Source organism: Corvus brachyrhynchos, unplaced genomic scaffold (genome assembly GCF_000691975.1).
Source record: "Corvus brachyrhynchos isolate BGI_N302 unplaced genomic scaffold, ASM69197v1 scaffold253, whole genome shotgun sequence".
Classification (NCBI taxonomy): Eukaryota; Metazoa; Chordata; class Aves; order Passeriformes; family Corvidae; genus Corvus; species Corvus brachyrhynchos.
The window spans coordinates 184943-201614 of record NW_008237231.1 but is presented as its reverse complement, the minus strand read 5'-3'; the positions used below and the strand labels follow the sequence as shown (position 1 = coordinate 201614).

At 37.8% G+C, this 16672-nt stretch overlaps 1 protein-coding gene across 9 annotated transcripts in view; it reads right to left on the bottom strand.

Annotated features, from left to right (window-relative positions):
• Positions 1–16672, bottom strand: part of GRIA4 (glutamate ionotropic receptor AMPA type subunit 4) — a 222458-nt gene that overhangs the window by 138898 nt on the left and 66888 nt on the right. For all 9 annotated transcript variants that reach the window (XM_017729503.1, XM_008630109.2, XM_017729504.1 and 6 more), the window contains exon 3: positions 11402–11641. In XM_017729503.1, the coding sequence (XP_017584992.1) occupies positions 11402–11641 (240 nt within the window). The remainder of the gene's footprint in view (positions 1–11401; positions 11642–16672) is intronic.

Sequence of the window (16672 nt, the reverse complement as noted above, 5' to 3'; positions counted from 1 at the left end):
ATGCAGAGGTAGATCCTGAGGTGACTCACAAGATAATGCAATTGAAAATAATTAAACCTCCCTGAAGCAGTGGAAATGCGAGCAACAAAATAGCTGAGTTTTGGGACGCCCTACCAAACAGAGTTCCTGAAGTGACAGAAGATAAAGTTGCTGCAGTTCCATCCACAGTCCACAAATTCAGAACCCACAAATGGATATTCTGATGCAGAGGAGAAAGGAAGTTCCTCTTCTCACAAGCGGTAATGAAGAGATCACGAAAGAGAAGGATGCATCAAGTGGGGGGGCTTAGGGGGTGTTTCACAGAATAATAGAAGTCCTGTGCAGAAAGGCACACTGTGAACGTCACCCTTGGCTTCAGAACAGAGATTTTCATTCTGCCTCAAGATCAAGAGCATGTAGCTGCATTAGGAAATACCTGGCAGAATGCTTTGCTTATTTTAAGGAGAAATTGGATGTGAAATCAATCTAGCAAAACGCACAAATATAAAGATATATACAATGATTTCCTGGTCTTTTAAAACACATTTATTAAACACTTCAGAAGAAGGATATTTTTTTCTCAGTAAAAAAATTATTTGACAGAATTAGCTGGGACCTTTTTTCCCCAACTTTTTCCTTGAAAAACAAGTATGGAAATGCTTTTCATGGGAAAAGGCTATTTTCGATGAGTTTCTTGTTTTGAATAGTTTTGAAACAAAATAATGGAGATGTTGAGACAAACTAGTTCAAGGTTGTAAAAACAGTTTGGTTTTAATATAATGCTTAATGAGAATGAAAATACAAATTAAAAGGAAAATACAATCTAAAATTACTGCTAGAATATTTTTCAGTAGCATGATATGAATTTGTAAGATAGGAAGATTTTTGATATTTAAATGACTTCAGCTGTTCTGCATCCAGACAAAAGTAGATTCCACACAAAAATAATTGATAAGCCTGTGATTGGGACAGTCACTTGTGTTTAACGGTCAGGTTCATGACCTGTTTTGTACTCTAAATGTAAACTGCTTATAATGCAAATTTGGCAAAGCTGCCTTATTTAACTACCATTAGTTAAAGATTCTTAGAAGAGTGTTGAATAATTTAGACCTATTTGAAACTCTCTTTATCCCATTATATAAAGGAGAATACTTTGTTTTTTACAGGAAGGATATCATTGAAGACCAAGATATCACAATGCCTTACTTTTATCAAGTTTCTTGACAAAGTAAACTGCTTTCTTTCCACTTGATTTGATTCATACATATCAAGCCATTTTATAACAGGCATCTGCAAATGCATTTCTCTGGTATGAGAGACTTCTTTGTCTCACAAAGCACACTCAAAAAAATGTTGCTTATTATTTTTCTGTGTTAAAGACTTGTTTATTATGTGTACATACGCTTGACAATTTTATTTAGTTTTTTTATTCTGAACTCACTACAGAGGAAATTTGGCACCAATACCTTTTATGAAATAAAAGCGTCTATATAGGGCCTTCCCAAGCGCACCGTCCCATGCTGATTGGACTCACCCTTAGGAAAGGGATGATCTAGGATACAAGTCCTTACTCCTAGAACAGTTTCTTTCTTTTTTTTTTTTCCCAGTGACAAGTTAACATAAAATGCATATTTGTTCCAAGGACCTACGCTAGCAACCAGTTTTGTATTCACAAGCCCTCTCTTTGGTGACACTCTCATCATTTATTTTGCCCAGATCTTCAAAACTACTAAATGTTCTGCTTGCCATTTGCAGATGAAGTCACACTGGAGCAAAATGTATGCCCCTTGTCCAAAGGAAAACATCCTGCAGCATCCAGGTGTGCATTAATATTAAAACCCACCAAGGTAGTAGTACAAAAGAGGGATTTTGAGACCCCAGGATTAAAGGACCCTTTGGTAACTCTCTTTCCAATTGCAAAATGCTAAATACCTCAAACATACATTGGAATTTTGGTAACAGAAGCAGCTGTTAATGCTGTTATCTGTAAATACTGGTGCAGGAAATTCCCTGTACAGAGGCAGAAATAGCATCTGTAGCACTGTGATAAGCAGTCAGTCATTTTAAAAGGATGTCTACGCTTCAACCACCCCTTTTGGAATTGACCAAAGACAATTTGTATAAATATGTATGCGAATAGGATTCAGCAGTAATTTATGAGGGAACCACCTAAAATATATTCCATTTACAGGGAAAATGCATCTCAGAATAGTGAACATCTAAATACATCGGAAATGCATTCCTTACAGATGTAGAAAATGTAGTCCTAAAATCACAGATTGCATCGATGATAGGATGACAGTTCAATCATCTGAATTAAGAATGTGCAACTCCTGAAATGCCCTTATATACAAACACAGATTTACTCTAAAGCAGAATTACCTTTACTTCCTGCTCCTGCTCTGGAGAAGTAACTCACACTACACAAGGGATAAATGTCTCACAAATATGCCAAGGAGGGATCATGAAGAGTTAAATTAGTCTTATACATTTTTATTATTTTTTAAACAATAGTTGCATAAAAAATGGAATAGTATGTCTTGACCTTTGTAAGTCTGTATCTTGTTTATTTATTTTTATTTTTAAAAAGCCTGCTTTATACTGTATTAAAACTTGGAAGATTCATCTACACATAGATAATACTCCCAAACGACAAGCTAATTTTTCTAACTAAAATGCATTTAGAAACAACTTGGCACAAGTATTTGTTTTACATTCAGTATTACACTGGCACCACGTCTGGTCTCTGGCAGCATTGACTATACTCCCCTTTGTTTGCTACCACTCTGTGCTCCAGCGCTGAAGCCAACACCTGTGGCCATATAAAAGGCTACGTTCAGCAGCTGCAGGACTCGGATGTCCATACTGAAAGGAATTTCTAAAGCATAAGCATTTGGATGTGTGGCTGGCTTCCTCGTCTGAGTCTTTTCAAGGCCCTCTTTGGCGGTCCACGCTGCTGGGTGCTGCATCTATCAACTGTCTGCAGTGTTACTACTGACCAGTGTGTAGTGGTGACATAGCACAGCCTCAGACTTAGAAAAGATGCACTTGGTTATGCTGATGTAAGGCTGCCTTCACTGGAGATAACTCTCTGCAGGGTTTGTCAAACATGATACCGATAGAGATACATGTAAAGAAGGGCAGGGTCTACCCTAAGTATGAATATGAAAGCTAATACCAGTGAACTGTAACACAAATTTCTGCTTAACACTTTGCTCTCTGAAAGTAATTTGTTTGATCCACAGAAAAGATGAATACAAGTCCAATCATTACATATATAAAAGATCTACTCTTATTTGGGATCAAATAATAATAAAATCAGAAATGTGCTCAGAGTTGCCACTTGAAACTTGTAAGAGCAGCTGAACTTAACTCTACTACTCAGAAAATCAAGAACAAAAATGCCAATACATGAGCTTTTTCCAGAAAAAAAGGTAGGAAGTCACTTTTTTTCTTAACCACATCCTTGTGCGGAAAAGCTCTTAAGCAAATGGAAACAGACACTCAGAATTACTGACCATACTGTCCCTGCTCCCAAATAAATACAGAATGTGTGTAAAAACCAGATAAAAATGACATGTTTTCATTTAAAGGACTGTATTATATACGCAGGTAACAACAAATTAACTATTCTCTAATTCTCTGATATTATTAGAACAAGCCATTGGAAGTTGCAATGTTATTTACATTTGGATGTTGGATTATAAAAGCATATAGAAGTTACAGGCATAATCTTGAATTACACATGTGTGAAACTGAGATAAACGCTACTGAGAAAAGAACTTAGCTCTAAGGATTCTACTACACTGTCACAAACAAATCATTAGAAAGGGCAGAGCTGATTCACTGGCACGGCAACTTAAAAAGCAGTATTTAAAATTATCATGAGTCTCTTGTCTTCTCCATGACACCCACTAAGTCAGAATAAAGCAAAGCAAATTCTTCAGACTAGCAATATAATAAGCAGCAGTTTATTTAATGTTTTATGATTTATGTATTTCTATGGCATTTGCATATTAGGCTGCACTCTATATTCTCAGTGTTTGCCAGATGACCAAACACACAGAGAAGTTCTGATGCAGCATATTTTGAGCCACATCTTACATGGAATACTAAAGTTAGGAGACTCATCTGTACACTTGATGATCAGCTTTTGATTCTAATACCCACACTTTCTGTTAATTTCAACCTTGATCTAATGTTCAATCATTTCAGTCAATAAGAGGAGCATTTTTGTTAAATGAAGCATTCTGAAAGCTCTTGGACAATTTTTCACATGTAATAAATTAAATGATGACCCTGCTGATTTACGAGAATTGCTTCTCTTTAGTGGTAAGACAAGAGAAAGATGGAAAGTCACAGTATCATTACTAATGCTGATTTTAGGATCCAGCTGCGTTTTAGTTTCACGTGTGCATTTATTACCTGAATTTTCAAGCTGCTACCACCTGCTAAGAAGATGAGGACGAGCTGGCATGTTGCTGGTATAATTATTAATGATCTCACACTGGCAAAACAAAATTTGCTGCAAGCCAATTAGTGATGGATAAAGCACATTGCTCTGTTTCATAAAAAACACGGAATTTACTGTTACTGAGTATAGACAACAGTAGATCATAAGACAAACTTACTGCAGGTCTCTAAACTCACTGATATTTGACAAAACAATATTTTTCTGTGTTTTGTGTACCATTTCAGATTGGCCTGCATTAAATTACAATGTAACTTTGGTAAAAAACAAACACAGTGGTAGCTGGATCTCAGTATGTGTGACATTATGCACTACCCATGTAGAGTGTTTGCTGAAGACAAATAGCTTTTTATCAGATCTAGTGAGGAATATGGAAAAATTCAAACCTACAAACCATGATGTTAGTGCAGTCTAGTAAAGACTATGAGACCAGGTATTGAATGCTGTTTGTTTTATCAGTATTTCTTCAATGTCATGACAACACTGATCTTTATTTCACAAAAGTTTGGTACATAACTGCATGATGCAGGTAAGAACCTTCCTTTTTCAGTGGACCTAACCATGAACTTACGTTTCTTTTTTTATTGTCCAACATTTTGCCAAAGGTCAGTAGGATGAAAAATTCATACTGTGGGAATCCTACCAAATTCTTCCTGGTGATACTAATGAAAAAAGGGCCCAAGACCAAGTGGATGACTGCAATTGAAAAAAGACAGATTCCCCACATAATATTCTTTACAATCCAAGACATAACTTGTTTTTTTCAGGTTTACCTGAAACACTATGTGACATTATTTTAGCAGTTTAAGGCAAGAATGATGTTGGTTTGGGCTTAACAGTGCTATGCAGAAAAAAGTTAATAAATAAAGAGCACTTGGGGTCAAAACCATTTTTTTTCAATATTTTGTTGTAAGGTCACCTGCAATTTGCTTTTTATTAGTAACACTTGGTCCTTTTAACTTTTTTCAGAAATAAGAACCTTGACTCAGTATTTTTTTGCACATAAAAATGCAAGTTATATGTTTATATCACTACTGACTTTAGTAAGTCTAGCTCTTTCAATTGAGGTATTGAAATAACTTTACAACTTGCTATTATACTACCACTATTTTCACTAGTGAGTCATCAAAAAATTTGTTCAGAAGTGCAGTAAAAATATCAACTAAAGCTCGATGTAGGGTCAATTCTTTCAGCACCTAAATGCCCCGTTAATGATAACTTATTGAGTACCATATTATAATGACAGTCCTTCAACCTGGTTTTGCAGTGTTTTTATCTAGATCACTCAGAATATTTTTGATCTGATTTTTCAATAATAGAACACACTAAATGTTTTACAAAGGCTATATATATATATAATTGAATAGAAATAATATATTATTGAAAGTTGTTCCATAGTAGAAAATTAAGAAAATTATCTTTTCAGTATCCCAAGTACTGTGAAGAAGCCATTCCCAATTTCCTAGAGACATGACAATTACATAAATAATCCTGAGGGGATATAAGAGATCATCTGAGGTGGGTATAGAAACGCAGATCACCAGTGCAGATATTTACTAACCTCTTCAAAACCTCTGAAGTGGTAACAATCTTACTCTCGTGGTAAGAATCTCATCAGATTATTCCAACCTAATTGAAGCATTTTTTCCTAGTAACACTTTAAATCTGCCTACATAATTCTATTTCTTGCCTTGATCTCATCAGGTACAAACGATTATTGATCTTTGCTTCTTAACTGTCCTACAATTAAGAAAATAAAGCAAAATCTCCATTCATAAAGCTTTTTCTAATTGGTCATGTCTTTTTTTTTTCTTTAAATATTCTTTCTCTTCACTGGTCCCTTGAAACTTGTATCTGTATATGGTGGTCAGTGATCACAGTGACATTCCAGCAATGGATTCTTGTGCCACATTTATACTGAAGGCCCTTGTTATAGCTGAAAACAGCATCTGGTGCTTTCAAAGGGCAAGGAAAAATTTTTTTTGAAAATTTTTGGTGTTTTCTTTTGCAGTGGAAGTCTCAACATGTGACACAGCAGCATGGCCAGCCGGGTGAGAGCGATATTCAGCTTTCACATCTCACACGCAACATTCTTTTTCGAAATTTCAGAATAACCAGTATGGCTTTCTGTACTTACATTACACTTAGGGCTCGCCACAACCCCTGAAACATATCCCATTGTACCAACGCTGAGACAGTTACTCTGCACTTTGTAGCTATGATTCTTCCCAGCTATGTTTATCCTTTACACCACCTTTATCACATTTCACCTTCTTGGTCTATCTATTTGGCAGGATCACTTTAAACCCTGAACCCTTTTTGTACCACTCATCCCTTGGCCAGGCTCACTACCCACCAAAGTCTTTTTCTGTGCTGTCATGCAAATTCAAAGACAAATCCCTTGCACCTCATCCGAGACCTGCTCCTACTTTTAAAATATGCCATAAGCAAAAATTTTGGGGTTATGGTTTCTGCTTTTCAAATTGCCATGCTGTAGTTGAACCTCTGTTTTCTATTTTTTCTGTGAGAATGTCAGGCCTGACGCAGTATCACTGGAGGTACTAATCATGGATACCCCAAACCTTATCCTTACTGCTGAGCCAGATGCTCTGCCAAAGGTGGAAGTTAGATTAGCCTGATAAACTGATTGTAAATAAACTCATAATCTCCCTCGAAATATGAGGGAAAGCTTTAAATTTCATGTACCATTATTTGCCTTTTCCAGACATCTTCTGTTCTCTTCTGGGACTCACTTATCCTCCATAAGTTCTTAGAGACAAAAGCCTAGAGATTGCTACTCTGTGTACTGTAGGATTAATTCTAACAGGCCACCAGTACTTGTAAACCCTTCTGCCAGGTTTAGATTGTCATAGAACACTTTCAACTTTAAAGGAGTTGCTATTAAAACACTATCCAGAAATGTGGGAAAATTAAATTTACTTTGTGCACAGTGAGCTATTTTTCCTCATCTGCAGCCATGACTGAGTTGGCTTCATGAACATGTATTTAAAAGGAGCAAAGGGGAAGAAAAAAGCATTAACAAGGAACATAAGCAGGCTCACACATGGTTCCTAATTTCTATAGAATATAACTATTTTATAGTCCTTGCCTCTGGTGAATCAACTGCTAGGCCAGCTGGTAGCTCTCCCCTTTGCGCTCCCACTCTTCAGACACAGTCTGGGACTGAAAACTCTTGCTGGGAAACACAGCTGAGTTCAAATGGATGCTGAAAATCTGTGAAAGCAGTTTCCAGCTTGTTGGCTGCCATCCTCCCTGGTGTCCTGTATGGCCCCATGCTGCTCTACAGCCCCTCTACCACTCTCCATCCAGGGACTCCTCAGCTCTGGGTAATCTCTGCAGTTTAACTGGCAACTTCAGCCATTCCAGCTCTCAATAAGGCTACACACAGTGTGGAAAACTAACACTGACCTCTTGCAGGCTCAATACTTGCATCTCTCAAATCTATATTGGATATTGGCAGTGCTAGGTGAATGGCTGGACTTGACCTTAAGGGTTTTTCAACCTAAATTATTCTACGATTTTTATTCTTGAACAGCTTCTCACATGTCACACAAACTCCTCTGGCCTTCTTTTGTGGTTTCAGGGTCCAAATTTTTCCTTCTGGTGCCAGAAAATGTTGTCACCAACTAGTGAAATCACACTACAGGCATACTTATGCAAGGTCAAAAATCCCATGGATTTACAGATACACAGCTCCACTTCATTGTATACCTCCTTTTAAATTAAATACCTCTCAGTCACAATAAAACAACATATATAAACTGAAAGTTCTTGTGTTCTACTCATTTGGTGTTTTTCACTTAATTCCCTTTAGAGATAATATCAAATATTACCTGAACTTTTCTTTCCTGGTGGACTTCCCTTTCCTCTGGGTTTCTTAAGGAGGCACGGTTTTTGTTTCAGCCCTTTCCTACTATGCTTTGCATAACTCAAATAAATGTTCTTCAGCGTGCTTTTTCCCTGCCCTGTGTTCCTGGCACTTTGCTGTTAATATTAATTGTATTAAGCATCGGGTCATAATTAAGCCTTTTTGAACCTGAAAGGAGGATAAGAGAAAGAGAAACGTATTGAAACAAAAGGACCCTTCAGGCTTTAGCCTTCTGTGTCACTCTTTACTTGCTCACTTTCCCATGTTAAATAATGAGCTGAATTTTCCTTCATCTTTCTCTTAGGTCTAATGCCTCTTGCAAAACCTGCTGTCCTTTTCCATAATGTCCCCTGCTAGATCCAATTAATTTTGTATTTTTGCCATTCTTCCTAGTATCTTCATTCTGTCACAGGACAGTGATTTTCCAGTCTGTGAGTTTGGCAGAACATCAGAAAGGGAGATTTAACATAATAGCTGAAGCCACCACCTCATCAGAGTTTGTGAGGTCCAAGACTGCTACAGGGTATAACCCCAGGTGTGGTATGTGGGAATGACTTGGAGAGATGCAACAAAAGTGCATTCCTGGCCTGAACTGAAATCTTAACATAGGTGGCTCCAGCAGTACAGAGACTGGCATTCTGCAGGGAGCTGAGGGGCTGTCAAAAAGATGAACAGAATGATGCAATAGAGAAACCTACCCTGAAAATATGATTTAATTGTTCAACCCCCAAGAGTGAGCAGCAACCAAGTCACATGCAACAGAACCAAGAAGAAGGCAGGACAGAAAGGCTGGGAAAGCAGGTCTGAAAGCAACATTCATTTGTCCACCACTGCTGCTGAAGGTTTGCCCAAGTGTATTTTGTCATTCTACCTTCTGTGAAGGACTTCTGCCTTTTACAATACTGACAGCTGCTAAATACTGCCTTCTTCACAGTTAGCTACTGTGTCAGGCTGGAATTTAGGCTTATTGCTTACCTTCCCCCATAAGAGCTTATTCATAGCTTCCCACTTAAGCTGCAAATATCAATTTGCAAGCCCAGCAGCAAAATGCTGAGAGGGTTCACCTTCCTTCAATTTGCTTCGATGGGACTGCTCAGACAGGGAGACATCTGGCAGGTAAAGGAAGGATCTCTGACAAAAATATGGACAGGGTTAATTTGTGGCCTCACTGACAGAGATTTTTACGACTCAACATTAATGATTTTTTTTTCTTTTTCCAGTTACTCTGATAGTAAGGTGATGTTTACCTTTTTTTTTTCAACTGTATCTCAGGTCCACATTGAAATTTTGTCTTGTGTAAAGGTAGTGAAAATTTACTCAACAATGATGTGTCTTTACAGTATTCTTAATACCAAAAGATACATTGAATCTTACTTTCTCCTGCATGAAACTGCATCACAAGACCTATCCAGAATTTGAGAGACTACCCAATGTAGTGTCCCCTGAATCCAAGCTGGAAAATGTCATGTCTTTATCAAAGACATGCTGATGAGTTCAGAGTTGCTGAGTTCAGTGCCATAAGAATTAATTATTAACTGTGCTGTTACAGACCGTGTGCTGAAACTGTCCTTGGTGTGATATCACATGCTTAAAAATAATGCCTCAATCTAATTAAGTGTGTGAATTTAGATGAGAAAGGTAACTGCAGGTTGTGCACTTCTTTTCTGTTGAACTTGCAGGACCACATCTGTAATTATGTGTTTGTTTTCTTTTTACCCATAACTACATCTTGAGTAGAAATGCTTTTAAATTCTGCCATATTTTCCTCTTTCCAGTTATCTAATCTATTCTATAATGCTTCCTAGAACTTCATGGGTCCAGCAAGCATTAAAAAAATAATTTGGTAAAAACAACAAACAAACAATTATGATACAATACAAACTCTTTCATTTTCTTACATTATTCATTTTGATTCAAATTCAGGTATTTAGGCAGCATATCAAGGTAAAAACTCACTGAAATGTAGTGCTTGTATATATGAGAAAATTAACTTCTATAGCCACAATCAAATAATTAAACAGATTTAGTTAGGTCAGTGTAATTCCCTATTTCTTCTGTAGAGTAATTATACTGGAATAAAGCCACTTTAATTCTGGAATAGACTGTCCACATGGGGAACTATATTGAAACAGCTGTAGTAAAATAATTATTTGACTAGAGATATGCTGCACGCTTCCCCCCTGTAAGCAAGCCATCAACATAAAAATCTTGCCTCTTTCACAGAAGCTCTGCTATTTTGGCTCGATCCTATTCCACAAACAACGGCAGAGGACTTTCCCAGCAGAATGAACACACAACTCGGAGAACAGCTTTTACCTCTCAATTCCTCACTGAGTGGTGAGGTGCAGTAATGCACTTACAGTTTTTTACCAGTTAAACAGTTCTGAGATGCTCTGGGATGTGGAATGGAAACTGTGGATAGAAAATGCACCCTTTTCTGTAATTAACTACATATTTTATAAAAGTGTAGTCCTTCACAGAGGTAACTCCAGATGAAAGGAGTAGAAGATGGGCTGCAGCAGCACTCCCTCCCTCTGCTGGCCTGTGGATACCTTGTGCCTGGTAGGCATTGCCTCTCACCTCCACTACTCTGGCACAGCCTGAGGGCAGAGCCTTTCTCTGCCTTGAGCTTCCAAAGCTTGGAAGTCCCATAGGCTCACTCCCATCTCAGCTTACAGCAGTGCAGAGGCAGAGAAGTGGCCATTCCTCTCTACTTCTTTGTGCTGCTGTCACTTACGAAGTGAATTGAAGAGTGAATAGAGCTGTAACATTCTGATTATTGCACCGTGTTTTTGTTTAACTACCATTAGTTGTACGATTTTAGTATTCTAGACTTAAAGCATAGGCTTTGGCTGGTCGATTACATACTATGTGAATCCAAGACCCAATTTTTGCAGACAAAGGATTTCTTGCTTCAGCCACACACCTACTCAGTCAGAGATATTTCACCTCAAAGGCCCTTTAAAATTTGGCTCCCCAAGCTCTCAATAGGACATAAAAGTTCACAGCTCTTGCAGAAGTCATTTGAACGACAAAGATAAGAAAGCTGGGTCACAACTTACCTCGATCTGTGTCATACAGGAAAACAAAGCGGTTCCATTCATAATGATCCAGCAAGCTCAGGAGGGCTCCCCTCAGGGATGGCCGCAGCTGCAGCACGAACTGACTCTCACCCTCCGTGGGGAAACTTGGCGTGATGAGGGAGATGTGCAAGGCGCTGCAGAATGAGGTCAAGGTATGTACTGATCTCTTATCATATAGTCCAAAAATGGCAAAAACTCCTCTAGAATACTGGGAGCAAACTGAAAGAAAGAAAGAAAGAAAGAGAGTTTAAGTAGTGACAGAATCTGTAAATACGTACTTACACATTCAAACATCCCCATATTTTTAATTTGAAGATTTGCAATTCTGCCTGTACAGTTAAATTAAATTTTCACATGTGTTTTATTCTGGAAACCAATAAATAAATAGCTAAATAGCATTTTGTGACTTTCTGATCCCATTCATTGAAGCATCTATAGTGGTTTTGCTCGAAAATAAAATACAAAATAAACAACGTGTATTTTTGCATACCAGTGAAAAAATCAACATATAATGTTTTAGCCATAGCTCTGCATACTATCAGGCATTTCTATTACCTTTAACTGAAAAATTTTCACATTCTAAAATGTGAAAGTTATCAAAAAAATGTTACTGACCTTGTAAGTGAAATCTGGACATTCTGAATTGTAACAATGTAGAACCTTTGTTCCCTTTTAAGCAGGAAGTCCTTGTGGTACATTAAAACACTTCTAGAGACATTGAGTAAAAAAAACCTACTTCATGAATAATGTCCTTGACTTTAAGAGGGCAGTTTAAGTAAAACATAGTAAGTCAATGTGATCACACTTTTTCCCCAGCCCTTGTTTCTACCCTGTGCTACCCGAAAACCAGAAAACAAATGACCTGAATATATATTCTGAGTTCTGATTTGCTCTTGGACTCATTTAAGACATAGGGAAGGACTTCTATTGATTTCATCAGACTGGGTAAGGACTTTACTGATCTCTGCACATAAAAGCAGGCATATGGGTATTTTCTTAAGCAAATACTGCATTTCTATCAATTTATAAAGGGTCTAATGAAAAACATCCCATTCCTTTGAAGCACAAATCAAGTTATTGGAAACTGTGTGATCATTAATAGTGTTACCTATCCCAGAATCACAGAAAATGGAGAAAGGAACAGTCAGTTAGGGGATCATCATATACAAGTATGTGTATCTCCTATGCTCTCCTGATCCAGATTCTCTCTTCTCACAGTCCATTCTTACATGTTGCCTAAACACAGGAAAACTTAAGAAACCCTCCCACTAGCCTGGAGGTCACAATCATTCTGCATGTGCAGTGCAGTCAGGGTACAGTGTACACCCTTAGCAAATTCAAATCAGTTCAGCTTTAACTTTTTTCACATTACATTTACTGCATAAAGAGCTAAAAATACAAATTGTGCATTTTTCTCCTAAGATTTGGGTGATTTACCCAGTTCTGATGTCAGAACTGGGGTAAGTGGCTTGAGGGCAGTTTTGCGATTTTATGTGCTCCTCCACTGCTATGGCTCCCATCCTAACGATTTTTATAGCCAGACTGTATATCAGTAAAGCTTTTTCAAAAACTTTCTTCCTTTCCCTAAGCTCCCCTTCAATATGCACATTTCTTATAAACCCTCTCAGTATTTTCCTTTCTGGACCACACAAAACAGATTCCCACAGACCCCTCAAACTGGCATTTGCCAAATTAGTGGCTTGACGTTCCACTAGTCATCACAGGCAGTGTTGCTCTCTGCTTTCCCAGCTCCATCTCATCTTGCTTGAACACAGATGACCAAAATGCTGAGAATTTCAGCTGAAGGCTTTCTGCTTCTTTTTACATTATTCCCCCATCTCTACCATAAAGTATTTTTGCTGACATATCCTAAGACAACACTGTGTTTTTCTAACTCTGAACCTCAGTGATGGCTGATGACCATGTTGGGATCAAAATTCTGCTCCTTCTTCCTTCTGGGCCATTTGCAAATGATGCATTTCTGCTTACAGCATAGAATTTTCATTAGTCACTATTATTCGTTTTCCATCATGTCACACTTATTACCATACTCCTCAAAATTATTTACTTCTATGGTTAAAGTCTTAGTCTGCTCTGTTTGATGTACTTATCTCCTTCTCCAGCAAATTCCATCATTGTATCCTGACTTTTCAGCTCTGTGTCTGCTACAAAATTAGACACTTACTATCTTCCTCCTGTAATTGTGCTTCTCCAGCCTGGTACCTCCTCTTCCACCAAAATTTGTTGCCATCTTCTCCATTGTTTCGTGCTTGCCTTTTGACTCCATTTGTCCCCATTTCCATAAATCACTTCTCTTAAGAGCATGTCTATTTTATTACATTCTCTTCGAAATTGGAAGATAGAGATCAATCCTATACTGTCTACCTTAGGAACTTCTGGTTGCATTTTATGCCATTTTCAGTGTACATCCATATTTTAAAGCTTTCTTTCCATCAAAATCTGTTCTATAACTTCACTGATCATACATATCACAACTTACTTAACAGGTCTAGTAAGAGGCACTTGTAATTGCATCTGCCCTTCAGTAAACCAATTCTTGAAGAACCAGGGAAGAAAGATGCAATTTCCCTGTTCCCATTTGTCATCACACCTCTTTTAAGATCAACATTCTCCTTGAGTGAAAATCAATATGAAATATCTATCAGTTTTAAATCTCCAAACCAGATTTTTCTGCTTTTCTGTCCCATCATCAATATAGAACAGCTTTAATTATTTTCCTATTTCCTGTACTTTTATTTAAATATGTAAATGACCTTCTACTGTTGTTTTAATGTCCTTTAAAAGTTTCATTTTTCAGTGGAACTTAGGCTCTCATTTCTGAAGCAAATCTCCTTTATAGCTCCTTTTTCTAAAAAAACCCCAAAACTTTCTTATTAATAATCCTTTTTAAACACTTGTTTCTTGTATCTTCCTTCTATAATCATTCATTCAGTCACATCCTGTACATTATCTTCCTCTGCAGAGGGATTTCTCTGTGTTTTACAAATATTTCTGTGAGGATATGGCAGCCTTCTCTATTTTTAAACACAGTTCAATTAACCCTGACAACTGAAATAATTGAACACAAACCTCATGTATGTAAGTGGCAGTTACTTAATGTGTTTCTTGTTTAGACAAAATCCTTCCTAAGGCTCCTTGTTGTTGTACTTTGCACTTTTACAGCGGCACAGAGTACTTCTTGTAATACACGGTCCTTACAGTAGGAATCCACATGATGAAAAATTCAAGAAATCAATGCCAAGCTGTGAAATTGTACACTTAGTGGAGTTAAAGCTTGAATTCATTCTCAGGATGGAGAAAAAAGTCAAACTTGAAATTTCATTAAATAACATTATATGACCCTGAAGTACTTATAACTTAAAGTAACAGAATAATAATTCTTCATGTTCAAAGGAAACTATCCTTGCCACAGTCTAAATCCAAATGTGATAAAACATTATCTGAGTACCATTAGAGTCCTGAAATAGCCGATCCAAGAAAACTTGTGCTATTATACTTGAGATCAAGACTGGGAAGTAACTGAAGAGTGTCCTTCTTTGCTCCTTGATAAGAAAAAATGCTAAGATGAGGGTTATGAGAATTTTTTCTTACTCAGTACAAAACCCCCAGAGAGGAAAAATGCCTGTGACACTATGGAGATGAAGCTTTAACATATGCAGAGATGCTGCAACACTCCTGAATCAATTTTACAGTAATCAGCAGCGACCACAAAAATCAGCAAAGCCAGGAGGATTTGCATTCCGACTCATTACTGCTCTCAGAAAATGCCTCCAGGCAAACATGACTACCTGGATTTCCCAGTTCTTTTTCCATTTCTCTTACACTTCTAAAGGCATTTTACTTATTAAAAATGCACTAAATTATGCTTGGTAAAACAGTTGCATATTAGCATTCTAAGAAAATTTTGTTCAAGATATTTTCCCTCATAAATATAAAGCAGTGACAAGAACACTTTTATGAGCATACTTTGAAAAATATTGAATAATAATTTGTCTTTAAACCAGATATCTCTTCATAGCTGACAACCTACTATCCGTATTACACATACTATTTTCTCCTGCAGATTTTTCAGTGCCATTGGTCTCACCACAGATGAGATGAATGCAGAGGTCAGACTCATAGAATCATAGAATGGTTTGGGTTGAAAGGGACATTACAGGTCATCAAGTTCCAATGTTCCCTATCATGGGCATGGACACCTGCCACTAGATCAGGTTACTCAGCACCCCATTCCACCTGGTCTTGAACATCTCCAGGGATGGGGAGTCCACAACCTCTCTGGGCAAACTTTTCCAGTGCCTCACCACCGTCACAGTGAAGAATTTCTTCCTAATATCTAATCTAAACCAACCCTCTTAAAGTTTAATACCATTCCCCCTTGTCCTGTCACTACATGCCTTTGTAAATAAACTCTCTCCATCTTTCTTGCAGGCTCCCTTCAGGTACTGGAAGGCTGCAATTATGCCTCCCTGCAGCCTTCTCTTCTCCAGGATGAAACCTGGTTCTCTCAGTCGGGCTTTACAGGAATAGCACTCCAGCCCTGGGAACAACTAAGTGTTCCACCTCTGGACTGACTCCAACTGACTCCTCCCTGTGCTGGGACCCCAGAGCTGGATGCAGCACTGCAGGTGGGGTCTCACCAGAGCAGAGCAGAGGGGCAGAATTCCCTCCCTGGCCCTGCTGCCCATGCTGCTTTGGATGCAGCCCAGGATACTTTTGGCTTACTAGGTTGTGAGTGCTCATTGCCGAGACATGCTGAGCTTCTCATCCACCAACACCTCCAAGGCTTTTCCCCAGGGCTAGTCTGAATCCTTTCTCCACCCAGCCTATTCCTCTCAGAACAGACTCCAGAAAAAAACATTGCAATGCACCTTAAATAGCCAAGATTGTGCTGATACAGTCGTTGTAATATGAATGAGATGTGTTCTTTTCTAGCAGATTGTACTACGTGGTAGTACAATCACTTTAAAAGAACAGGTGACTCAGAGGACCTTCAGTTAAGAAAAGATATCATAATGCCAAAATGGCAAAAATTGTATATACTGAAGGGTTTACTGACACACATGGTCAAGTCACAGTAGTCTTCTTTCTCTGTAAGAGAAATACTTTCCAAAGTTCCTGCTATTGTTCTAAAGACAAGTCCCTAACAAAACAAAAATCTTACCCTGAAAAATGAAAAGCAAAAAATTCCAACAACTTCTTATTTCCAAGTTATATCCAGATAGTTTA